General features: G+C 37.2%; 3 protein-coding genes across 3 annotated transcripts; all 3 read right to left on the bottom strand.

The window, feature by feature from the left end:
- Window positions 1-2,086: 2,086 nt before the first annotated feature.
- On the bottom strand, window positions 2,087-5,128 carry LOC114358752 (larval cuticle protein LCP-17). The gene is made up of 4 exons (XM_028312795.1): window positions 5,017-5,128; window positions 4,678-4,869; window positions 4,273-4,377; window positions 2,087-2,298 (listed from the first exon to the last, which is right to left on the bottom strand). The coding sequence occupies exons 1-4, from the start codon at window positions 5,017-5,019 to the stop codon at window positions 2,137-2,139; spliced, it is 462 nt and encodes a 153-aa protein (XP_028168596.1). The 5' UTR covers window positions 5,020-5,128; the 3' UTR covers window positions 2,087-2,136.
- Window positions 5,129-11,837: 6,709 nt separating this feature from the next.
- Window positions 11,838-14,349, bottom strand: LOC114358754 (larval cuticle protein LCP-17). The gene is made up of 4 exons (XM_028312796.1): window positions 14,255-14,349; window positions 13,375-13,566; window positions 12,784-12,888; window positions 11,838-12,034 (listed from the first exon to the last, which is right to left on the bottom strand). Exons 1-4 carry the CDS (start codon window positions 14,255-14,257, stop codon window positions 11,885-11,887), a joined length of 450 nt encoding a protein of 149 aa, XP_028168597.1. The 5' UTR covers window positions 14,258-14,349; the 3' UTR covers window positions 11,838-11,884.
- Window positions 14,350-20,072: 5,723 nt separating this feature from the next.
- Window positions 20,073-25,192, bottom strand: LOC114358755 (larval cuticle protein LCP-14-like). Its single transcript, XM_028312797.1, has 4 exons — window positions 25,090-25,192; window positions 22,349-22,534; window positions 21,608-21,712; window positions 20,073-20,303 (listed from the first exon to the last, which is right to left on the bottom strand). Exons 1-4 carry the CDS (start codon window positions 25,090-25,092, stop codon window positions 20,199-20,201), a joined length of 399 nt encoding a protein of 132 aa, XP_028168598.1. The 5' UTR covers window positions 25,093-25,192; the 3' UTR covers window positions 20,073-20,198.
- Between the last annotated feature and the right edge of the window lie 2,598 nt (window positions 25,193-27,790).

Raw genomic sequence — 27,790 nt, 5'->3', positions numbered from 1 at the left:
GCCTGTTCTTATTATTATATGGAAAGATGTTGATAGAAGTAGATACATTAGTCTGATAAAATAAAACCATTTGGTCTGAGTTGCACCATCTAACTTTGACAGATTTTTGACGTTTGTCAAAGTTAAAGTAAGATGGTGCAACCCAGCCTTACTGTAAAATATTTATTTGTATCAAGCATTAGCTGTTATTCATTCAAGCTTAAAAAACTGAACCGATATAGAGGCATAACGTCAGCCTTAACTGGCAGAATATTAAAAAATTTGAAGCCTTAACCTAATTCTACTGAATTCTTTTCTCTAATATCTAAACTCATTAGCGCGTCTTTGTCGTCCACGGAAGACTCCTAAATACGCCATCAAGAGCTGTTTAGACAGTTGAATAAATACTGTTTTATTGTCAAAACTGCTGTGCCTATTTTTTTTAAATAAAAGATTATTAGCCATTTGATTGCACAAGCGGCATGGTGGGATTCGAACCCGCGTTATAAAAAAAAAATTTTAAAACTTATTATCTTCCTTTTGACTTTGTGTTAGATGCACCCTTCTGTGAATTTTTTAAATATTTTTTTGCATATTGTTTTAAAAAACCACAGCCTGTATAATCTACCACCATTGAATTTCATACTAATATCTTATGATTTTGAAAAATAACGGATTTTAACTTAGCTTGAAAAATATACATAGTCGGATCATAGTTTAGACCAGATTTTTTCAATCCTATTTTACACATAGTTTTCTCTTGTTTTTGCTAATGTCAAGGTTTAATTAAAAATTTAACAGGTTCAGAGTTATTTCGTCATTGTGTTTAATAAACATAATACGTGCCTTTAAACAACTTTACTAACGTAGATGATTCGCCCTTGACATTCTCTCTGTCAGAATATAATTTTAGTAGCTTAGCATCTTTGATACCTATTTTAATTATATTTAGTTATTAATATTTTGATCAAAGCATGAATATTGGCATGTCTACCAATTGACATTATCGGTAATAGTAGTCATAGGTAAATCCTACAATCAATAAGACCGTACAATATTGACAGCGAATGACCTATGACCAGAATATTTAGAAAATCTGACCTACTTTTTTTAGGTAAGTAATCGTATTGCAAAATGTATTAATATTGAAAGCATTGGGACAGTTCAGTCAGTTGCATAATTTAATGGAAATACTTGCATTTAGAGAAAAGTTTTAGTTTTGTCGAACTCACTCAGGACCAACCACAGGGACCAATATTGAAAAACTTCGTTATAATCTCTATGTTTAATGTAATCTGCACCGTCTCGGGATCGTATAGATAGAACAACTATAGGAGTACACAAACAAAACTACAAAACATAGTACAGAGTAGTACAGGGTTTCACGGCAGCATCTTTTCTAAGGATAATAATAATAAAGAAATCGTAGACACAAGCGCATTTCCGATGTATGCCGTTAAGTGTCTATATTGACTGGACACAAGGTGGACCGATGACATCATAAAGGTAGCAGGAAGGCGCTGGGTGCAGGCCGTTGCCTGGGGCCACATGGAAAGCATTGGGGGAGGCCTATATTCAGCAGTGGACAGTCCTATGGCTGAGATTATGATGATGATGATTGACTGACTATTAGGTTTTGATTACCGATTGGTGGATCCTGGCTGCACAGGAAATAAAGCAGGCAATAAATAAATAAATAAATATCTTTGGACAATTTCACACAGCGCTATCTAGCCCCAAAGTAAGCAGTTAGTATGCTTGTGTTATGGGTAAAGCCGCCCAAACTGTGCTACTCTTATTACTTTTTCTACTGATAGTCAATTTTGTGATTTTAAATTTTATTAAAAGTTTATTTAATCAATAAAACCAGTGAACCCATTTAGGTTGTTGATATTGTGAAGTTTGTGGTAGACAGTGCGTCTTGTATCATCAATACGAGTATATAATTTTCTGTACAAACAACTGGAAATATTTCCCCGTATATTGGACTGAACGATGATTTGGTTCGATTGATACTAAATCAGACGCTTAAGGCGGAGTTGAGAGCTCAGTGGCTACGATCAAGCTCGAAAAAGAAAGGTATCTTATCAAATGTAAAAAGGCGTTATTCAATTCCTTAAAAGTTTATTGTGCATGCCAGGTGAAGATGAGAGTCGTTTAACCGAGAGCTGCGTAGGCGGCTCTGGCGGGGGCAGTCACTACGCGCGCGGCGCCCTGGGCGATGCCTTGGGCGACGCCCTGGGTGGCGTGGGCGGCGTTGTAGGCGATGCTGCGAGCGATGGCTTCAGGCACGGGAGGGGCGACGGGCAGATGGCTTCCCTGAAAATGGAAAAAGTATGAGAAATACCCAAAATCCTCAAGCACTTCCGCAAAAACTATGACGAAAATAGTAAATACCAATCGATTTTTGGACGTATATTTCTTAAGCGAACGAACATGAACTGTACAGTTTATTTATTGATGTCGAACTACTCCATTGTACACAACGAAAATTAATTTCGTTCAAGTGTTTTTTTCTTAAAGCAATGCATTGGTTTTTTAATTGTCGTAACCCAAAAGTTAGGTCTACGTTAGAAATTCTACAATTTCAACTTTATGATCGGCTCTGTTTACTTTGCTGCTGGATTTCGATTTCGGCAAGATTTAATTTCCAATTAAGTTTAGTTTCAATTTTCTGTAACATGTATTAACATCGACCATGCTTCTGCTTCTTCCTACCTGGGCTACACAGAATTAATATTAATACTAGATTTGTTTGTCCGTTCGTTCGTTTCAGCCGAAAGACGTCCACTGCTGGACAAAGGCCTCCCCGAAGGATTTCCACAACGACCGATCCTGCGGCCGCTCGCATCCAGGCACTTCCTACCTTCACCAGATCGTCGGTCCACCTAGTGGGAGGCCTGCCCACACTACGTCTTCCGGCTCGTGGTCGCCACTCAAGAACTTTCCTGCCCCAGAGGCCATCAGCTCTACGAGCTATGTGCCCCGCTCACTGCCATTTGATTTTAGCGATTCTGCAGGCTATGTCAGTCACTTTGGTTGTCCTACGGATCTCCTCATTTCTGATTCGATCGCGCAGGGAAACTCCGAGCATAGCACGCTCCATCGCCCTTTGGTTGACCTTGAGCCGTCTTAGATGCCTATAGTAAGCGACCACGTGTCAGATCCTTATACCATCATACCATAACCGTAATACTGGATTACAACCAGAGTAATAGATAAGTCTGTGCTACATCTACGTGTGACATACAATGCGATTAAATTTCAAAACCCACCAAACCTTAATGAATATAATGAATTATGAAAGTGCCTTGCTACTCTATTCTCATAATCGGCTAGTGTACAGTTGTACAAATTTAAAATAATCACCTGAGGTTGGAATCCGTACTCGTTGGCAACATAGGTCACCTGGTAGGGAGTGCCGTCAGGGCCGGTGTATTTGTAAGCGCCGTTAACTTCGAGAGAGGGCTCGTCCTGCAAAAAAGTCATTCATACTTGAAATGTTTTGGTCAGCTTAAAATCACATTTAACATCAACACTGCCACTGCTTCGAGACCTTAATAAGAAGCCGAGCCTATGCTGAGATGAAAAACTCAGACACTATGGTCAGCCTATTCATAAAAAGTTCTGTTACAAACCTCAACACAATTAAGCTTCGGCGATGGCTATCACTGCGCGTGCATAGGTCGCGCTTTCTGTCATTGGCCTATGATCGCCATCGCCGACGCGATTTACATGCGTTGGTTTGCTATGCTACACTCGCATGTTTCAATCTAGTGCATAAGGTAATCTTTGGCCTTGATCAAAAACAATGTTCGACGGTACTTTTTCTTGATATGTCAAAGGCATTTGACTGTGTAGCCCATGACATTCTGTTAGTAAAACTGGAGAGATATGGGATACGTGGTCCAGCACTCTCTTGGCTCGAATCTTATCTTACGGATAGAGGCCAATGCGTTGAACTTAATAGGGTAAACAATAGTAANCTGATTCGATCGCGCAGGGAAACTCCGAGCATAGCACGCTCCATCGCCCTTTGGTTGACCTTGAGCCGTCTTAGAGGCCTATAGTAAGCGACCACGTGTCAGATCCGTATACCATCATACCATAACCGTAATACTGGATTACAACCAGAGTAATAGATAAGTCTGTGCTACATCTACGTGTGACATACAATGCGATTAAATTTCAAAACCCACCAAACCCTAATGAATATAATGAATTATGAAAGTGCCTTGCTACTCTATTCTCATAATCGGCTAGTGTACAGTTGTACAAATTTAAAATAATCACCTGAGGTTGGAATCCGTACTCGTTGGCAACATAGGTCACCTGGTAGGGAGTGCCGTCAGGGCCGGTGTATTTGTAAGCGCCGTTAACTTCGAGAGAGGGCTCGTCCTGCAAAAAAGTCATTCATACTTGAAATGTTTTGGTCAGCTAAAAATCACATTTAACATCAACACTACCACTGCTTCGAGACCTTAATAAGAAGCCGAGCCTATGCTGAGATGAAAAACTCAGACACTGGTCAGCCTATTCATAAAAAGTTTTGTTACAAACCTCAACACAATTAAGCTTTGGCGATGGCTATCACTGCGCGTGCATAGGTCGCGCTTTTTGTCATTGGCCTATGATCGCCTTCGCCGACGCGATTTACATGCGTTGGTTTGGCTGAAGCTTAATAGTACATGTACTTACGGAGTTAGGGTTCTTGACAACACCGGAAGCTTGTTCGGAGATGCCGTTGCCGGTTTCGTACGCATACTGGTAGGCGCCTTCAGGCTGAATGTCGAAGGACGACTTGACGATGGGAGCGTAGGCCTCGTCCTTGACGACGTGAGAGACGTCAGCGCTGGCCGCAGCCACGATGGCGAGAACGATAAGGAATTTCTGGAAAAAATACCCAAAAATATGTTTTCATACCTATTGGAACCGAATAACTCTTATTAAATTCAATTTCTAACGCACTTTGTTCGAATATTTATGAAATTAGTAGAAAAAAAATCGTTTTTTAATAAAAATGCTTTTTAATCTTACCATTTTGCAAGTGGGGTTGCCGGGTCTGCTAATCCGAATGTGATTTACAAATTCATCCGCGATCCTTATATAGTGCTGATCTTTAGATTTTAGAATATAAATTAACTTTGGGTCTCGTTTAGAACAGCTTTTTTGACTAGTCTGTATTGTTGCCAAAGGCTACTTAAATATGCGACTATTTTTAAATTGATTAATTTAGCTTTTCTCATGTTAACTAAACTCTTAATAAAAATGCTATTTTTATTTTTTTACTAGCGGCCGCCCGCGACTTCGTACGCGTGGATCCCGATTTACCCCCTTCATCTATCTTACGCGGCTTATATTTTTTCATACAAATGTTTTTTCCCGCTAATTCCCGTTCTAGTAGGAATTTCGGGAATTACTTGTTGTAACTAAGCTTTAAGTTTATTAAGGTACCTACATGCCAAATTTCAAGCGCCTAACTTAAGCGTAAGTATTTTTCATACAAAAGGATTTTCCCGCTAATTCCTATTCCCGTGGGAATTTCTAAGTATACTATAACCTGCCCAGGAGTATGAAGAATAATTGTACCAAGTTTCGTTAAAATCCGTCGAGTAGTTTTTGTTTCTATAAGGAACATACAGACGGACAGACAGACAGACAGACAGACAGACAGACAGACAAAAATTTTACTGATTGCATTTTTGGCATCAGTATCGATCACTTATCACCCCTGATAGTTATTTTGTAAATATATTTCATGTACAGAATTGACCTCTCTACAGATTTATTATTAGTTATAGATAATGTGACGTAGGTAGTGGTATCAAACAGCAAACAAGAATTTTCATCGGCAAAAAATATTTAATAAAATATGAAATCGGCAAAAAATATATTTTATTTTCGTAATTTTTCTCTCAATTGGTTTGGTAGCTTGTCAGGTAAGGTTGGTTGTAGCACCTAGAGCTATGAGATTTTTCATCAAATTGTAAAAAAATCTTATCGAACCGAAAATAGTTAATTACAATTTCTTTTCCAATAAAACCACCTTTTTTTTTCTTTTCTTTCATTATTTACAGAAGCAGATATAAAGATAAAGCATTATCCATAAGGAACGTTAACGTTACCGTTGAATTAAATTTTATTATGACAATGTACATTTCCACACTCTCGCTCTCATCAAATGGCGATTATTTACGATAGAATGAGACGACATGACCGAAAATGGATACCTGGAAGTGTGGTCTGTGTGGCCCATAGTACATGCAAGTTTGTTTTATTTGCTTGAGGTCCGGTCATGGGGCCTTAAGGACTTACTTTCTAGCTTTATCATTACCTGAAGGCTTTCCGTTAACCGGTATGCAGATGACGGTGTCCTGATATTATGTCAAAGCTTACATTTAGGGTTGATTTTCCAATCATAAAATAACTTTTAACTGACGAATAAAGTTGGCATATTGATAGTACATGTATTCCCTAGATGGTGGCCAGTGGGCTAGGGGTGCCGGGGACCCTTGCCACCTCTGTCGAATGGGAATGGTTTTATTAAATAAATAAGTCCTATTGTAATCAGGGATGTTATGGATATCAGTAACCGTAACCGAAACTTTCGGATATACGAAATAAAATAATATCCGAAACCGTAACCGTAACCGATTCATAAGTTTCGGATAGTTTCTGATGTAGGCAGTTTAAATTGTTTTTTGTATAGCATTATAGTGTAAAGGCATAACAGCTTGATTTACCTTTATAATGCCATCTACTCGTAGTTTTAATTTTGATTTATTTATTACTTTTTATTCGATGTAAAGTGTGCGGCCATAAATGAACCGTGTTGGACAACTATTGCAAATTGAATTCTAAAGCACAAAATATCCGTAACCGTAACCGAAACCGGTATATTATTATTACAATATCCGTAACCGTATCCATAACCGAAACTACATATCCATAACATCCCTAATTGTAATGCACTTACAATTGGAGCTAATTGGGGTAGGTACTCCAATTGCGGGGCAATGATTTAGTCATAATCTAAATCACTGCCTTGCTATTGTCTTATGATCATTCCTTAAGTTTGGCCATTCCCTTTGGCCAAGGAGGGCGGGGAAGTTCCGCCTTGTAGGCCCCATCGCTGATAGTGTCACGGAGGTCCAAGACATCGGCCGGATACTCGTGACATCGCCACACGGGCGATGAAGTAACATCGTGGAGGTTTTACTGGGTATACCCCGTCATTTTCAGGACGAAACAGCGCCTTTTTCGGCGAGAGTCCCACACCACCCTGCCCCCGGCAGTGGAGTGACGGTGCTTCTGATGCCGGGAATATTTCGAGTAAAAAAAAAACAATAATGCAGTGGTTGACAGGGAACTCCAATGCCGAGACCGTTATCAAATTGTCACCTCTTCTAACTTGAAAAATCATTTATATTCTGTCCCATAATATAATTATTTTGTCATCTGCTTTGCATTTCGGTTGGATCCTCGATTTCGATTAATTTAGTTAGGTACTTGTCCTATGACAGTTATTATACCTGAGGCATACTATGCCTTAAACACTGAGTACACAGGGCAAGCCTGTTAAGCCTTGATTACACGTACCGAGCAAACGGGCGAGAGAGTGCTCTCGGCCGAGTACTCGGTGTGTATGAACATTTCGCAGAGTGCTCGGCCGAGCGCTCGAGTATGTGACTCGCTCACCCAACTGTGTCTACCGAGTAAACATTTTACTGTCTCGCCCGTTTACTCGGTACGTGTGATCAAGACCGCCTTAATTGCAATATTCGAACGTGTTGTTCTCTGATGATCACTTATGTATGGTTATAGTATCTATCGATCTGCCTAAGTCAACTATTTAACTTCTTTATCGTTTTTTCTTCACCATCGCCATCGTGATGAACCATTTCTGCTGTTGAAATTGTACAAATCTTAGTTAATAAGCAGGTATCATATTGTATCATAATTATCGTCAATAATCCATTATTATTCATATAAAATCGATTCGAAATATTTATCCTTATTTTATAGTGTAGGTACGATGATATTATGGGGTGATTGATCCAAATAAGTCGCCCATGACTATTAACATAGTCGGAACTGCAAAATTGCCATTTTCATTTTATTTCATAATTTGTGCGTAAATAATACAAGCTATCATCAGGTGAAACAAAAATTATGATTTTATGCATAGTTTTTGAGATAACTACATTAAAAATGTCGGATATTGCCTAGATAGTCCGTTAACAATGCCGGATAGTTGTTCCCGACGTATTTAGCGGTGCGCGGAGGCGGGTGAGCGCGTGCGATCTCCCACTTCTGGCTATGTTAGCGGGATGAACGGACGTCGTGTTGTCATTTGTTTTTTACGCCAGTTAAATTAAATATAAATAATTTAGAATGTAATACCAACTTGCATTAGCATTTCCTAACACATAACTTAAAATTGTAGGATGTACCATATCCGACATTGTTAATCTTATTTTTGTAACACTTTATGTCAGTAGTACCACATACGACGTTGTTAAGCTTTTCTTCGAATGGGATAAATGTCAGAAGTACCATATTCGACGTTGTTGAATGTTTCTTAAATAATTTAAATGTCGGTAGCTCCACATCCGACATTATTATAACGTTCTACAAATGGGTTAAACTTTCGGTAGTAACTTGTTAGCCATTGTTAGTTGTTTTGTAAAATACTAAAATGTCGCTAGTATCTTGTATGACGATGATTGACTGACTGTCTGACTGACTGTAAAATAAAATAAGCATGTTTGTTATAAATAATTTTTGTTCGCACGCATGAATTTGCAAATGTCTTTTTATGCCTTCTTTTATTTATAAACTATACTTTTTTAATTCGGGTCTTACATAAGGGTATTTCTTCGAAGGCAAAATTTTCGATGTCTTTGGGTATAGTTCTGTAACCAACTAACAAAATGGCATGCAATATTTTTATTCGTATAGCTTAGCTATAGCCCTATCTGGCGCAAATTACATTTTTTACATAATTGCTGTCTTTATACAAAATAAAAATATTTGAAGTGTGATTCTCTGATTCATATGGTGTGTCCGTTAGCCATTTTCCGGAACAAAATGGTTGATGTAGCATTTTCCTTTTGATATATCAATATAAATTAAAATTATTTCGAAAGCTAATGAGTTGTCCTTCTACAAAAAAAATGTGTCATAATTTTAATTAATATAGTTTGTTCGCAAAAAAATAAATAAGCAGTGTCCGGCATAAAATACTGATTCATATGGAGTGAGCTGTTCTTGATCATAACTGGTCAGGTTTTAATCATGAGAGTCTGGTTTCTGGCGTGGAGGCAAGCCCATCTTGCAACGGATGATCTAGAAGGCAGACGTGGAGCTGGTTGGCTTAGAACCCGGTGTGACGAAGGCAAATACTTAATTCATCTGTGCTTGGTTCAGGTGGCATACTGATTACAATGCCCACTTTATAAAATTACATTATTGCATTAAAAATCTAATCTGTCTTTCTTGTGATGCTCTTGGGTTATAGATTCATGTAGAAAAATGACAACACTGTAGTCTGTATGTATGACGAGTTTTGCTCGATTTTAGGCAAAAAACTGACTTATCTGTGCGTGATTCATATGTTCAGGGCCCTATATGAATCATAAAATAAATTAGTTTTTGGTCTTTCAAGCACCAAAAAAGGGTTTTTTAACTAAGAATGACATCCCAGACTGCATATCACTTAAGACCAGGTGCGATTGCGGTCTTGTTATGAATAAAAAAAACATTATCATTTGTGTTTAAAAACAATAAATAAGTAGTATATCCGTTAAGCTAGCAACCATAACACAAGCATATTTGTTGCTTATTTTGTAGCTATGGCGCTGTATGAAATTGCCCAACGATTTATTTATTTTTATTATTATTTCAGCTACACGTCCATAGCACATAATAATATACTGCTGAGCAATGATTTCGAGATTAACTGATTGCCATTGCCACAACCTCTATAAGCTCATCTCACCTTCTTCACCTTGTAGGTGGACGTCTTAACAACAATAGCTTGGATAAGTGATACTGCTCGGTAGAGTCATCTAAAATACCTTAGTGCCTTAAGATGAAAGTCTACATCCAGTGTGTGTTTATCAGTGATGACAAATTGTACTGAAAAGCGGCTTCTCACTGTAGGCTTACGAACCACAAAGTTGAATAGTGTACTATGGACTACTATGGAGTGGACTATGCTTGTTTTTTTTATGCAATCGAATCTGAAATGAGGAGATCCGTAAACGATCTAAAGTCGCATGGTGGCATAGTCCGATGTTTTAGCAAGCTGAAGTGATAATGGGCAGGACACCATAGTATACAGAAATGATGGCCGATGGGATACCACGTTTCTGGAGTGGAAGCTACGTGCCGGAAAGCTCAGTGTAGAACGTCCTCCCACAGGAAGGCGCAGGATGCAGGCTGCTACCAACCGGTCATTATGGAAATCATTGGGAGAGGTTTATGTTCAGTTGAAATGATTATGATGATGACAAAATATTATGGATGTATACTAGTTTCAAAAAAATGTTTTTTCACGAATTATTGNGACATAATACTTAACTCAATAGCTCCGAAGCCCAGAGGTAGAGCATCACTAGGGCTATCCAAATCACCCACATGTATGTTCCGCGATTTTTTATAGTCTTCGAGTTATGATTGTTTTAAATTTCTGTGCTTAGGCACTTTTTTGGTCACTGTGACTCAAATAGTCAAGTCACATGGCTGATATTTTAATTATTATTAGATGAATACAAGGCCTAGCTAATTCAGAAGTATTTACATCCATAACAGAAATGAAAACTAAAATCCTGTATGTTGTAAAAAAAATCATAACTCGAGAACTATCAAAAGTCACGGTGATTTGGGTAGCCCTAGTGATGCTCTACCTCTGGGCTTCGGCTTGAAACTACTTTTTGGGACATCCTGTAGATAATTTCTATAGATTTTTTGTGTTTTTTTCAGTAATTTTTACATACGACATACGTATAATCCTAAATAAATAATTAAACAAGGACGTAAGTGGCATTTCCGACAAGTAATCACTAATTTCGTTCAAGCAACAATGTCGGTTCTGGTAGATATGACAAATCAGCACTAGTATAACTCCGTTAAAAAGGTCACAAGTGACTTTTCTCATATTTACACATTAAATACCGGGTACTCATAATATTGTCCTAAACATAAATAACTTTCATAGTAATACTCTAAACTTTCATAACCCTGCCTAAAATAAGTACAAAAATATGAGCAATTTAAACTTTGAAACGCTCTCCTGTAAAGTTGCTGTTTTTCACATCCGACATTGTTAATAGTCATGGGCGAAGTAAACACAGTCATCTATTTTTTCTGTAAAGAATATTTAGTACCTACCTAATTAAGATTTGTATCGCACAAATTAATTACTAATAGTCCCGTTAACCCCTCGTGCTATGCTAAATATATGCTAGGGATGTTTCTTGGGTAAAAAAGCAAGAGTTTGAATTAGTCCGTCAGTTAACATAACAAAAATACTCGATACGTATTTTCACTTTTTCAAACTAATGAAAATTGAAAGAGATAAAGCGCGCCAAAGTTCATAAGAAGAGGCCCGTGACGTCAAGGCGTGCTTAAAGTGTAGCAACGTGTGACGTCACGCGGAACTTCAACGCACCGTAACATCGTAATGCTTGTTTGATTAACAAATAAAAATTTACGTGTCCAATATTTTTTGATAATGTAATTGACGGACCAAAAGTTTCTTTAGAAAACTAGCCTATTGGCGGGGTTAAGAAGTCAGTTTTATTTGTATTGAAAAATAAAGATAGGTTTATGAAGTGGATGTAAAAAGACATTCATTAATTGGTCAAAAGTTTATTGCACATGTCAGGTGAAGATGAGTCTTTTAGCCAAGGAGAGATGCGGCGGCTCTGACAGGGGCAGTCACGACGTGTGCGGCGCCATGGGCGGCGCCCTGGACGGCGTGGGCGGCGTTGTAGGCGATGCTGCGAGCGATGGCTTCAGGCACGGGGGGGGCGACGGGCAGATGGTTTCCCTGCAAATAAAAAGTGTCATTATCATCATAACTTCAGCCACAGGACGTCCACTGCTGAACATAGGCCTCCCCCAATGACTTCCACATCGCACGGTTGGTAGCGGGCTGCATCCAGCGCCTTCCTGCTACCTTTATCAGGTCGTCGAAAAGCCGAGGAAAAAGTTTGAGAATTAATAAATATGGCCGACAAAAAGATATGGACATTGGACAACGCTATCCATATATTTTTTTAATGTTGGATCGATTTCGTTATTGACGTCAAAAACTTAAATTGAATATGTATTACAGAAAAACTAGCTAGAATAAAGAGCTTTTTTAAACAGTGCCTTGGTAAATTGTAAAAGCTTTCCATGTTTATGTCCATTAATTGCCACTCTTCACTCTGCTGCTTTCTGAATCATTATTTCAAAGTAAATCAGTACACATTTTTAATCTCTGCATGCCTGTAGTTTGAATCTTGTGGAACATGTACGATTGACTGGCCTATGCTTCTGCGATTACATTTCAAAATCCGAGGTGCCCGAGGCACCCTCTGAAAATCAGTGTCCACTATCCAGCTATACGCTCTCAGCTGGTGGGATATACTGAGGCGTAATTTTTTACCCAGGAAAAAAAGCGGGTGTCGTTTTGGCACTTGGTAATGTCTCTATCTTTTTTATATTTTTTGGGTCAAATGATGTCCCTTGCACCTGATTATTATAGACATGGTAGTCGGTCAATAAACGCCATTTATACAAAAAAATTATCACCTGGGGTTGGTAACCGTACTCGTTGGCAACATAGCTGATCTCGTAGGGGGCGCCGTCATCGCCGGTGTATTTGTAAGCACCGTTAACTTCGAGAGAGGGCTCGTCCTGCAAAAAAATAAAGAATAGGTATAATTCAACGTCAATCCTACCACCTACCACACCACAAAACGAACACAAGTCTACGATAGGTATTGTCACTACTTTGTTTATTAAATTAAATACCTATTTTAGTAACCATACAAAAATGCGTAGTTAAATTCAGAGTACTGCTCCTGAAGCAATATATTGCTACATACTACCTACTGCCGTTATTTCTATTTATTTTAACCGGCAGACAGTGGACTGGTGACTGAGTTTGTTGCGGCGCTTCTTCTCAGCACTGCCAAATGTTGGTTTCGAAGCGTAAGTAAGGTAAAAAGATTATGAGACACGTAGAGGCTCCTAAAGAGCAAATAATAAAATAATAATTGACGATTTGTAAGTACTATTTTTAATAGCCTATGCAAATAAAGGAATGTTGACGTTGACTTTCAAAAACTCAGTCCCTATTGTCAGCTTTTTTTAAATTGCCTTATTTAAATAGGTACATACGGAGTTAGGGTTCTTGACAACACCGGAAGCTTGGCCGTAGATGCCGTTGGAGGTTTCGTACGCATACTGGAAGCTGCCTTCAGGCTGAATTTCGTAGTTTGACTTGACGACGGCGGCGTTGAACTCGTTACTGCCGACGTGAGATACGTCAGCGCTGGCCGCAGCCACGATGGCGAGAACGATAAGGAATTTCTGGAATGAGTTGATAAAACGCTTTAGAACATTCACAATTTCGAACCAAGATTGGACCGATCTCTTCCTGGTTACGATTGGGCTAACACGCCTTGAGTAGATCGTTTCATCCACGAAGACGCGCCCCACCATTCTTCCGCTAATGTTTGAGTGTTATCGGTACACGCTAAATTATCCATGAGTGCACACGCACACTACAATAATGACGCTCGGATTGCTCGGATCAAACTCCCCGCACCCCGCGCTTCTCTCAACCAAAAATTGGCGGGCGCGTCTTCGTGGATGAAACGAACTAGCGTCACAAGCAGGTGTGACAAAGCTGTTTTCACTTTCACACCACTGTTCATGTTTTTGTATCGTTATCAATATTCAGAAATGATAGTTGTTTATCAACGAACTATGTCATTTCTTCTTTTACAGTTTTTACCTTCTCAAATTCTATATGATTCAAAGATGTATGGTTATTTAGAAGAAAGTATATCCGAACATTAGACTTCTTTTTTATCAAATAAAAATTTAAATACCGGATATTCGAAAATGAAAGAAAATTTCTCAAAAATATTTTTGTAAGTATTCAAATCTGTTGGATTGAAACTAAAGCTTTTTTAAAATCATATTTTTACTTGAAAATCAATCAAGTTTCGCTTTCATTTGGGTTTTTAAAAGTAAAATTGCTTTTTCCTCTTACCATTTTGGTTTGGGTTGCCGGATCTGCTAATGCAAAACTGATTTACAAATTTTAATCTCGATCCTTATATACTAGTGATCTTTAGAATTTAGATGCGACTTTGGGTCTTGTTTTAAAATAGCCTGTTTTGACTGGCCTGCATTGTTGCCAAAGACTACGTACTAGGTACTAGCGACCATTTTTAAATTTATTTGTTTACCATTATGTTGCGAGTAAAAAAAAAATAGTAGTGAATAGAAATATTTTACCTTAAGGTACATGTGGAAATGGGACAACAAACGTACGAAGTCGCACGTAACACGTTAGTTACAACTGTTTAAATATTCTTGAATTATTTCTTGATTATTATGTTAACATCATCAAATAAATTATAATATAAAATGTATCATCCGCCGTGTCATGAGTTTGGTAGGCAGTGTAGGCATAATATGCCATAATATAGATATGGGGACTTAAAATATTCTTTGACGATACTCCTATTATTATTTCAAGTGATATTTTACCTAAAAGCCGCACCTCGCTGTACCCAGGATGCTTCTATGTGACCTCAAGGTCAATTCATTTGAAAGGTTACGAAGAAGTTGTCAGAATATTATGTTAATTGAACGTTTAATTACTTGACATAAGTGCCTTTTTCCTGTGATGCGGATTTCCACAGATTAGAGAGACCAGATCCGCACGCGTGCCGAAATCCGCATTACAGGAAAAAGTACTAATACAAGGTGAATTTGCAATCAGTGTCCAAATTTTTAGGGACGACTCAGAATCAGTAACTAAATCGATTTACGTAAAGAAAACATTTTTTTTTTTTTCAATTATTTTTATCTACTGCGGGCGGTTTCAAAATCGGCACGTGGATAATTTACTTTTTCATAAAAAATACGTACATACACTGTAAAGCTTAATAGACATAATGGTGTGCAATAATAAGCCTTAATAATAAAGATAAAGTAGTACATTATTAAATTGTACTATTAATAGAGCTTATTAAAATTTGGCTACTGTTTACAAAATCAATCAACCTGTATTATGGAGAAAGTTTAGCTATTTATTGAAATCGTTTATTTTGTATGAAAAACAAAACAGCTGCCGCTACGGTTGTGTCAGGAATACAATATACGATTTACTATAGGTACGATTACGAGTGTTATTCGTGCTCAGGGTACTGTGTTGCTTCTGAGCCACAGAGTGGATTCTCTTTGCCTAGCAAAAACTAAAAATGGCAAAATTGAATTTTTACATTCAATAATGCCTTGGCCCTGTCTTCAAATAAGTAGCGTGAATAATTTACTTTTCCCAAGAGAAGGGAAAATCATCCAAAAAAAACTACCTTTTCATACAAATTTTCATCAGTAATCAGCTAACCAATCATCATCATCACTTACTCACTGTTGAAGATAAGTTTCCATTAATAATTTAGCCCCTTCCTTTATGAGGTCGTCGGTTCACCATGTGGGTGGATGTCCCACGCTGCGTTTTCCCGTAAATCAATATGGGGAAGTATTTTTTTGAGAATTTGCATATATTATAGTCCTGTACAAAAGTTGTCGCATTTGAGCGATATAATAATCAATCCTTTTGGTTGATCATCTACCCATGAGTCACCCTGTAAACTAAGTATACGAGTATTATGGTGTCGCGTCAAATCCCGTAGGTAATTATATTATAAAAAATAATTCAGCAATAACATTAATAATAAGTCTATCCGTGGATAATGGCGTCTCAATATTTCTTTTTATTTCTTTAAACAGGTACTTTAGGTACCTACTTAAGCTTTGCTTAGTTTGAGTATAGAGGGGCAGTGTAAAAATGAATGTGTAATTTATTTATATTTCTGCTGATATCTATCTTAAAGTTATGACCATAAAATTGGCATTAAATAGACACTTTTTTGAAACTAGTATTTAATGTTATGCCAAGTGAATTCATTAAAAACCGGCCAAGTGCGAGTCGGACTCGCGCATAAAAGGTTCCGTACGACGCTCTTGTTATTGTATGGACTTAGGCCGAGTTGCACCACCTAACTTTAACGGTAACTATGACGATAACCGGTGCTTTTTGTATGGAGTCTGACAGATTTTTGACGTTTGTCAAAATTAAAGCACGACGGTGCAACCCAGCCTTAAATATTTATTTCAGTTTAATCATTACAACTGGTTAAGAAGACACAGTGATTACCTTGATGTGCTATCGACAGTTTTATTTGTCTAACGCCCGTTTCCCATATGGTTCCCGTTTCCCATAGGATTGAACATAGAAAACCAGCATAAATCAACATAACCTGTGCTAACTAGCAGTGAAAAATAATTTAAGGCAAATGTGTTACTTATTTTGTTTGGATTATGTGCTTTATGAATGATGCTGTTTCCATAATAAATAAAATAATTTAATTGTTTTTTTTTTAATTATTATTTCATACAACTAAATATTCTGCGAATATTTCAAGCAGCTACCTGAATTTATTTTATTTTGTTTTACTTTTTAGTATTTGTTGTCACAGTTGCAGAACAACAGAAATATATTTTTACTGTGAAATTTCACGGTTTATGAGATACAGCCTGGTGACAGATAGATAGATAGAGGTCTTAGTAATAGGGTGCCGTTTTTATCCTTTGGATAAAGAACCCTATAAATGATTTAAAAAGGTCAAACTTTTACATTCAGCTCGATAAATACTCGTATCAGGTGAGATACAGGCCAAGAGCTTCATCGTTGTCGTTGAAAAAAAAACTCACTTATAGGTAGACAATAACGCGTATTCTTATTTGATAAGATAAATAAGTTTATCCTAGAAATTTTCCCAATCCTGAACGTATTAGTTCGTCTCTCCGAGCATAGAGCTACAAGATTTGATAGTTTATACAGTATAAACTCTGAGCATTTATCGACGTTATAAAGAGTGGTCGTTAAATGTCGTTAAATGAACGTTATAGATAGAGGATAGAAAATAGAGTAATTATTCCAACAAAGTCAAGACGATGTTATAAGGAGTTTGTCGTTATACATATAAAGAGTTTACACATTTGACTTTGACTTTGACTGCACATTCAGATTATACCTGTTATAATATCACCAGTATAACGGCATTACGACTACAAAAGAAGCCACAATGTTTAAGCTGATTTGCAGTGTCTGTGCAATACTAGTGAGGGCCCGACTTTTTCATTCACCCACTCTACAGGATGTTAGACGTTTCGCAAGCGACAGCATCGCTACTAACGCGCGTTAGTCGCATTTGCAACGCACTACAGAAGTGATGCCAACGCGCTACTAACGCGCTACAGCAGCGCGACCGCATCGCTACAAAATGTCGCCGTAAGCCTTTTAAAAATGAAGAGTCAAAAGTGACAACTCACAAACATTCCAGATTTTCTGATTTTTTCCAGGTTTTGATAACCAAACTGAACTGAAGAGTCACAATTTAAGCTATTTAACTATCAATTTATTTATTGATATAAAATATTATTGAAGTCCTTGTTAGATTGTGATTTCGATAATTTTACTTTATCTAGTTATTATTAACGCCTTTCATAATAAAAATGTCATTCATTAAATTAGCTTCGCATAATTTAAATTAGATTTTTAATGGCTTTCATTCATAAAGTAGCTTTTAATTAATTATTCAATATTATTAAAATAGCCACCTTCACATCTCCGCAGTGACACCACGACAGCGAATCGATATCCATATGACGTCAAATTGTGTAGGTACTCCGTTAGATTATAATATGACGTAGTTAGATTACAGTCTGACCTAACCTAACCCACTCTTATAAGCGTTATAGTATTAAGACCCGGTTGAGTCAACATGCGCGTAACTGTTGTTTGAACCTGTCTCTTGAATCACTCTAAAAGATACTTTTATTTTTTTTTAAGATCTAAGCATACAAACTTTCTGAGCGACTTTGTTTTATAATTATGTAGGGGAAGCCCGTGCAAGAAGCGGTGGGTAAGATGAATACTCGATTTTACTAAAAACCTACAACACATGGCGCTACTGGACGTTTGCGGGTCTGTAAAACAGCAACACAGCCACGCAATGATAGTTCCACCAAAACAATACGTGCGTGAACTTTTTGTCAATTCGAAATCAAAAGTTTTTGGCTGTTTTCTTACGATTTTTGGCAAGGTATGTGTGTTGATTTCTTGTATTACGTATTAAGTGTTGACTTATAATAGACTGTTTAGTTGATTGCATGTTAAATTAAGTTTAATTTGTGTGTGTTGCTTTTTTTCACTGGTAGAAATTTAACGGGTGGGCATAAAATTTTTAAATATTGGTCCTTTGGGCAAGATGGATATGGGCAGGACGGATGGGTAAAGACAGCCATAACTGAATTAGATTAGATAACATCTGAAAACAAGAACTTTCAAACAAGACTTGTCAAGGGGAAAAATGACCAAAAACAAAAATCAGATGGAGAAAACAAAATATTTATGTTGTGTGCTCAGAAGAATACACTGAACCACCTACCGAGGATTGGATAGAATGCAATCAATGCAAGAAGTGGGCACACGAGGATTGTACGTTATATTCAGACATAGGCAGTTATTATTGTGATGATTGCAATGATTAAAGCAGTTATTACTGAACATATCCGTCTTGCCCAGGGGGGTCGGGCAAAATGGAATAATTGGATCTTTTTTTTTAATGACATTTTTATTGTAGAATTTGTTTAAGTTTCTAAGTTTATTCTTTACAATTCCAAAGATTACCTAAGATACAAATTAATTAATTAATAGACTGTTGTTGATTCCATATTTATGTGGTTTTTTTGCCACTTTTCTTAAGGTACCCGTGCTGCCCGGGCTTCCCCTACTAAAGTACTAAGGATTCTATGGAATATAAATTCCCAAGAACTCATTAATCCTACCATTGCAACAAAATTAAATGACAGTGACAACAAATATGCGCAGGACCGTTCATTGTGGAAAACCTTGGGGGAGGCCTTTGTCCAGCAGTGGACGTCATTTGGCTGAAAAGAAAGAAAGAAGAAGAAAGACAACAAATAACCATTATCTCGTTTCAATTGAAAATGTTATACTTATGGCTAGACTAGCCCTCATCTCATCTCTAAGGACTCAAATTGTTTCTACAGCAGTCAAGCTCTAAAGTAGAGTCGATTAAGCCTTACCTTGAACATCAAAACAGGCAAAAATGTAAAGAATCGGCCAAAACTTTGTATATGGTCCCGAACACCTGCGTCCATACAAGATCCCTCCTGCCAACATACAACACCTTGCAGGAGTTTATAAAGATCGTCCGACCGGACTTTGCCACCACCCAGGTCTTAACCAACCACGGTTATCATAAGGAATACCTACATCGTTTCCATATCGTCGCAGATGACCGCTGTCCCTGCGATGACCAGACTCCACAAACTTGGAAACACCTCTTAACACAGTGCCCTAGATTTGCTTCAGCCCGATATAACCATGAAATGACATCCCGCTTGCTAAAATCAACCCATATAATCTACCAGACATAATTAGAAAAGAAGACACAGCAAAAAGCTTCAAAGCCTTATCAAAGAATTTAACCAAACATAAGGAACTAACAAATCACAAACATCATAATTCACAAACTAAATCATTGCACTGCAATTGGAGTACTCAACTAGCTACCATTGCATGTGTATCTCAATAACAAAAAAAACCGACTCTCTTAACCGTTATGGGAATTTCTACCGGAATTTAAATCGCAGAAGTAGAAGAAGTAAGAGATCGCCTATGATAAGACCAGGCCTAAATTTTGCCATCTTCTTTGTATATTTCTTTCTTTATTTTATTTAAAGAGAAAATCATAATAAAACGAGTGTTTAGTTCGGTCTATTTAATTGCATAAAAACAACTTAAATCTACAACAAAATACAGTTTCGGTGTCCATTGGTTTACAATATGTACATCTTAGTTAAGGCAGTGCTATTTTATGGGTCCATGGCATTTATTGATTCTTCTCGACGTAAGGGTGCTCTTCGATGTATTTCAGGGCTTTCTGGATGTATTCGGGAATGGGTTCAGCTGGTGGGGGAGTGGGCAGATGGTCACCCTGAAAAAAAAAACAATCATACATTAAAAAATTAGCAAGTGAGAAATTAGTATAACTTTTTAGTATAACTTGAACAATAGAACATTCATGTTTTCCTTCTTTTGTTTTTTATGGATTCCGTGAAGTGGTCAAAGCGAACTGTTCAAATTCAAAGTATTTCTATATCTATGTTACAGGAAATGTATGAAATCCGTCATTGTATACAATTCCTAGGAATTGTGTATAGGTCCTAAAATCACCCGGAAATGTGTGATGTAAATTATATTAGACACATTTCCTAGGAAATTCACACATTTCCTAAACAGCAATCGGAAATGTAATTAAGATTTCAATGAATAGGTACGCGTGGAATACGGTGCGAGGGGAGGATATTGCATCATCCGATTACGCGGGGTCTCTATCGAATCGTCAAATTTTTTGCACGCCTAGTTGTCTATGGCACACAAATTTTAAGCCTAAAATTTTTTACACATTAACACACCTAATATTTTTATTACGCCACTTTTTTTTCTCCGAAACTTAAATGGCGCTGCCGCGCCGCGGCAGCTGTGTATCTGTAAGGTCGCAAGTCTAACCTAACCTAACCGAGACTTTGTTATCGAGCTACAGAAGTATTAAAACCTTCATGCCAATAAAGAGATGTTAAAATTAGGGATTTCCAATACTTCAGCGTAATATGCGTGATGCCGAAAGAAAGGATGCCAATAGGCAAATATTTTTTTCGGCCAAAGTATAATAGTACGAAAACAACTGTCAGGTTAAACAATAATAATTGTGAGTTAAAAGTACCTATCGGCCAATGTGGTTTGGCTAAATGAAATTTTAGGCGTACCGAGGGGCACCTGATCACGGGACCGCGCTTGTGCCGCTTAGTTTTATACATTTCCTAATACAATATTGGAATTCTATAAAATTCCTAGGAAAAGTAAACATTTCCTAGGATATGTGCGTATTAAAAAATCTCTGACGCAATATTTTATACATTTCCTAAATAGCTTCAGAATTGTATACATTTCCTAGGAACAGCATACAATTCCTAGAATTCATACATTTCCTGTAACATCTATACTAATATTATAAATGCTGTGGTGACTGGTTCAGTGATTGATTTATTGTACAAAACAGTGAAATAATCCTGACACTGAAACACAAAAAATGACATCCAGTGACATCCTAAAATCGTTTTCGTTTTACAGCTCGTGGTTGTTGCTCTATTCTGAAGAATTCCCGCCTTTAGGCAGTTCGATTTATTTAAGTTGTTTTTAAAAAAATACTCTGAAGGAATATTATCTTTATGTACTGACCTGAGGTTGGTAGCCGTTTTCGTTGGCGACGTAGGTCAGAGAGATCTTCTCTCCCTCGGGAGAGATGTACTGGCTCGATCCGCTCACCTCGATAGCTGGCTCATCCTGTAAACAAGGTAAGGTTTCGTAAAATTTTAGGGAAGGCTTTGTAAACTTTCAAAATTTAAACTAACACCCACATTCACAAATTATTCGATTCTATGAAGTCTCACAGTGCGTGTAGACGCGCAGGATCACAAAGACCTCATTATCATCATTTTTAGCTATGGCTAAAAATACGTCCTATAGGAAGTCCACTGCTAAACATAGACCTCCCCCAATGATTTCCACAATGGCCGGTTGGTGGCGCAAAGTGGCACAAAGACCTATTCACAGCCAATACTTGAGTGGCGGAGTAACACACACGAACCAATCAAAGAGCTCTATTCAACTCTGTGCGTTCGCTACCTTTATGAGGTCCGTGGGTCCACCTTGTGGGTGGACGTCCTACCGTGAACCTTTCTGCCCCGTAGTACAATGTACGTCGAAAGAATTTATAATAATAAGCATTCTGATTTCTAATTGTTCAAGCACGCTTACGGGATTATTCCCACCTCTCGTTTCCACCGTTCCATCCTGTGTAGCCAGAATCTACAGCTTGACCGCCAATAAAAACCCAACCAGTGAAGGTCAAGTTTGTCCCGGGGAAAAGTAAACCGTCATTGGACCCGCAACGAAATTAATCAGAAACAGTAGGCTTACCTTGCCTACCGAAGGCTTGACGTGGCCCTCAGCCTGGCCCGAAATGCCGTTGCTGGTCTCGAATGTGTAGGAGAAGGAGCCATCGGGGCTGCTGTCGGAGCTACTGCGAAGGGTCTCAGCGTTCTGGTCTTCCACCGACGCGGCGAACGCGCACGCCACCAAGCAGGATGCAACAATGAAGAATTTCTGAAAGAGAGATATGTTTTTACGATGGTTTTTCTTATTGTCTTTGGCACTTTTACGATCTTATGGTGACTTAATTGGCCCACTTTTAGCTTGTTTCACGGACCAAGTCGCTTGATTAAATTTTAAAATATATTTTCTTCCACTATAAATTCTAGAGTAGATTTCTGTTGATTTGGTGTTTAATTTATTAATAAAATAAAAACAAGTGGGCCCAGTCACTGGAAGAAAAAAATTTAAAAATTCAATCCAGCTACTTTTACTTGGCCCGTGAACCAAGCTAAAAGTGGGCCGTCCCTGGAAGACTCTTTTACGATTTTGGTATAGTTAGTTCATAATATTATGACGTGCTCGCAGTTTGTTGAACTTAGGTGGAGTTCTTTCTGCTTTTGGTTGCAGTCTGCTAAAGCATACTGTCTGCTACCGATTTTTTTTAATGATGGTTTGATGAAGTGATCAAAATTAGACTCTTTAACCAGTATTTAATGTTTGTTTTACAGTGAATTATTTTTTCTTCTGGTTGGAGCAAAAACCATCCCAACCATCACCTACTTCTGTTACTACTACTACGAAAGTCCCTTGTCCGCTAACTAAGACGATGTTAAGTTAATTAGTCAAAACATAACATTAAACCAATGTTGCACCACCACCCAATGCTGGCTGGATTGCACAATCTTATAACAAACATCAAAGTCTGTTAAACTCTATACAAAAACTACCAGTTATGGTTAAAGTAAGGTGGTGCAACTTCTCCTTAGTAAGTATCTCAATGAGATAAAAAAAATGGTCACTCTGTCACAAACTGAATGTCACGTGGGCGAAACCGCGGGCAAAGGTTAGTAATAAATAATTTCAAATAAAAATTATGCTAAGTATTCGTCTGCCATTGCACCCAAAAGGCAAGATTGCTCAAGGCGACAGATACAATAGGATCCAAATTGCATTATGTGAGCAATAATCCAATGTTTGCTGTTACATAAACATGATTGATGGTTTATACATACAGGGTGATTTTTGAATCAGTGTCCAAATTTTTATAACCTAAAGTTGTATTGTTAAATTTTTCAAAGAGCTTATTAAAAGTTGGATATTGTTTGAAAAGTCACCCTGTATAGTAATTGTGTTAACTTGTGTTTGAGGGCTATGAAGACTAAAAAATATCTAGAGTTATACTAATATTATAAAGCTGAAGAGTATTTGTTTGCTTGAACGCGCTAATCTTAGGAACTACTGGTCCGATTTGAAAAGTATTTTTGTGTTGGTAGCCCAGTTGTTGAGGAAGACAATACATCACTCTAGGGGCGTGTGGCAAAAACGAAAAATATTATTCAAACTATTTCCAATATAATTCAAAGGAAGTCGCGGGCACAGCTAATGTTAGATAAAGTAATTTATTGAACTCGTAGACGAAAGTAACTAATAAATATTGGAACACGATTAATTCACCTTTGACTCGTCACCTCCGGTCATTTTATGGCTTCAAATTTAAATTTTGTGCTAACCTTGATTGGACGATTGACATTACGTCATTATTATTCTGATGCCAAGGTTGGGGTCATGTCAAGCCATGCAGTGGCAACGTGCAGCGGCAACTTTGCTTATAACTACCTTTTTAAGGCTCCGTCCATCTTTGTCACACATGCCTAAATGCTGTCATGAGTGAGAGTGACACGTGACCGAAATACCGTTAAACGATTTATAATTTATAGCTTACACTTCAATTGGAATGTGATAATAAATAAAAACAACATTTAAATTAAGTGACTTATAACTGCCAAAAGATTCACTTTAAAATACGTTTATTTTTCGCTTTTTTTTAGAATTTCATTTTTACCAGTAATCTAAATATCTTTTTTTTTATTCAATCGAATCAATTATAATTTTATGACTTAAACTCTGCCATGTTTTTACTACAACGTTAACTACCAGTACGTAAATATATTTTTAGTTTGCATTATGTATAAGAACGGGTTGCTCTGTTATTTCAAGAAGAAGCTGAATATTTTTTATTTGCACTTGCAACACCCAAACTAGAATACCGATTGCTTAATCAAATATGTATTACAGCGAACTGAGCAAACTCATTCTTAGTTCTCAAAGATGGTACGTGGATTGCATTTTTAATATTACCTCTAAGTTAAAATAAATGTTTATAAGTAGGTGTGGAAATGTTTAAAACAACAATGTTTATGTTTCGCAATGAAATGTAACTTGAATTATTTATTTAGGCAAACCAACACCACTATAAAGTTCTAAGTTAGTAAAACTTATGCCCGTTTTCACCATAAATCCCTTTTTAAGTGACCCCTATGAAAACTAAATTCCTGTTAAGTGTTATCATAGGAGTCACTTAAAAATTAGGGATTGATGGTGAAAACGGGCACTAGGCACTTTACTTTTCACTTTGTTTACAAAAGTTAACCTCCAATCTAATTAAAGTATATCAAGTAATTATGAATATCTTAGAAAGATAATGATTTGACTATCTCTTCACTGGTCAGTAATGATTTAATGAAATAAATACTTTAAATGATTTTAAGAATTCAAGATCAGCTTACCATCTTGACTTCACTAATAGAACTACTGTCCCAATGTGCTTGAACATCAAAACATCGGAATCTTTTATACGCATTACTTATTGTATAAAAAAATATACCCGCACACACATAAGGTCGACTTTTTTTCACCTTCTGCACTTGACATTTCGAGTTAATTACGAAAACAGGTTCTCTTCTGCCAACGAAAAAAGATATTTAAGTACATAACAATAAGACCTCTGGCTGGGATGAGCAATATGAGCATCTGTCGTAAGTATAAGACAAATTTCGCATACACACTTACAATAGACATAATAATATTATCGTTAACTAATAAAATATGCGAAGCGTGAGCCGAATACAAAAAGTGGGTGTCATCGTCTCGGAAATTTGAGAAAAAACTGACTTTGAGTCTCGGACGTTATTATTATGTCATTTGTTATAGGCTTTTATTGATAACTAGCTTTCCGCCCGCGGCTTCGCGCGCGTGGACCCCTGAACCCTATGTTTTTCCAAAATAAAATTTTGCCTATGTTACTCGTGGATAATGTAGCTTTCGAATGGTGACAGAATTTTTAAAAACGGTCCAGTAGTTTTTGAGCCTATTCATTACAACCAAACAAACAAACAAAGTTTTCCTCTTTATAATATTAGTGTAGATATACTATTTGTATTAGGCTAAGTTCACACTGGAGGAGTATTGATTGACTGAATTAATGAGGCAGGAAGGCATACGATCATTTTCCAAAGCCCTTCATTTGATAAGAGTAATAGTAACGGCATGCATTCTTGACATTATTATTATTATTCTATTTTTCTATTTTGTGATCGCTTTTCAACGTCCTCTTCGATTTAGCTAGTTCGCATATATTTGTTTGATTTGTAAAGTTACAGGCGAAGCCGCGGAAAAAAACTAGTACTAGCTTTTTCCCGCGGCTTCGCCTGAATTATTATGTGTTACCACAGAAAGTCGCGTATTGTTTTCGAAATTAATAAACCCACACAAATATCCATGTTGATTTCCAAACTTTGTCACCCCTTTTAGGGAAATCCGGAAACACAGTGTTTATTCGTTTATCGTTAGAAGTAAGTGTTCCTGTGAAGTTTCGAATAAAATAGTCCAACTAATCTTGTTTCAGCAAACAAACTTTGGACCCCCGTTTTACCTCCTTACCTACTACTAGCTCACCAGCAGACTAAGAGTCTCTACTCATGACATGATGCTGTTACAAAAATCTGAATAGAGATTTTGTCTATAGTGAGACCATAGCTTAATGATGGAATTTTCAATAAAATAGTTAAATAAAAAAGTATGTAAGGTCACTTGAACTATTAAGTAATAAGTGGTAGACAGGGTAAATAGCACCATTTGTTAAACATTTTGTAATGTCAACGTATTTTTTTTTCTTTGAAAAATGATCACAAAAATGTTTTCAAAAATAATCACAGGCAACTTATCAATGTAAATCGTAGGTAATTAATAGATAATAGTTATTTTTAAAACCGATCTGATTTATACGAGTTTATTCTTAGCCTTACTGTCTCGTTGCCTTTTAGCGCATTCACGGGTATATGGTTATCCTATAATATATATAAATACCTGCAAAATGGCGCAACTAGGACTCTATTTTATATTAGGAAGTTGTCAAATCATTATTTATCGATAATAAATATACCTGATAGAATAAACATAAAGACATTAAGACGTTGAGTATGCAATGCCTACTCATTATTATACTATGCCTTGAGTATTTTATTTACAACACACCTGACAATTAATAGCATTGCGTTTGACAGATAAAAAGTAGGTTAGGCCTATTGCAAGAAAGGCACACACTGCACTGTAAAGGTGAGTACTTATAGACTAGAGCATTTCTATGTAATATAACGTTCTAAAGGTACAATACAGTTACAGTTGTTGCAGTTCACGAAGGCGAGTGAGCTTTACATGTGTGGTAGCTCGCTACTGTTCGTTTTTTAAAAGTTTTGATAGACCTTATTACACTATATCGTTATGTACATGTACACGTACACACTTATATAAAGCTCACTCGCCTTCGTGAGTTGCAAGAACAATAAAATGTACGACGTTTGGTTCGTGAAAGTGTGAACGCTATAACTTTTCATAGAGCGGCTCGTGTTCTGTTACAAGTAAATGCTCTAGACGCATGGTTTCATAAGCTACTGTGATATAGCGAAGCTTAAAGTCCTCCATCCATAGTGTCATATTATAAGACTAGCTGCCCGCCCCGGCTTTGCACGGTTGCACGGTGTCAAGCCGAAGCCCAGAGGTAGAGCAACACTAGGGCTACCTAAATCACCGTGACTTTTAATAGTTTTCGAGTTGTTTTTTTTTTTTACAACATACAGGATTTTAGTTTACATTCGTGTTATGGATGTAAATACTTCTGAATCAGCTAAGCTTAGTATTCATCTAATAATAATAAAAAAAATCAGGCATGTAACTTGACTATCGCGCCACAGTGACCAAAAAAGCGCCTAAACACAGAAAATTAAAACAATCAGAACTCGAAAACTATCAAAAATCGCGGAACATACATGGGGGTGATTTGGAAAGCCCTAGTGACGCTCTGCCTCTGGGCTTCGAATTGACACTACTTTTTGGGACACCCTGTATAAACCTTCCTCTTGAATCATCCTCCTCTATCTATTAAAAAACCGCATCAAAATACGTTGCGGAGTTTTTAAGATCTAAGCATAC

This window comes from Ostrinia furnacalis, unplaced genomic scaffold (assembly GCF_004193835.3).
Source record: "Ostrinia furnacalis isolate ACB-3 unplaced genomic scaffold, ASM419383v2 OfSCF4105, whole genome shotgun sequence".
In the NCBI taxonomy this organism is placed as follows: Eukaryota; Metazoa; Arthropoda; class Insecta; order Lepidoptera; family Crambidae; genus Ostrinia; species Ostrinia furnacalis.
The sequence above is the reverse complement of the archived record's forward strand: the minus strand, read 5'-3'. Positions and strand labels throughout refer to the sequence as shown.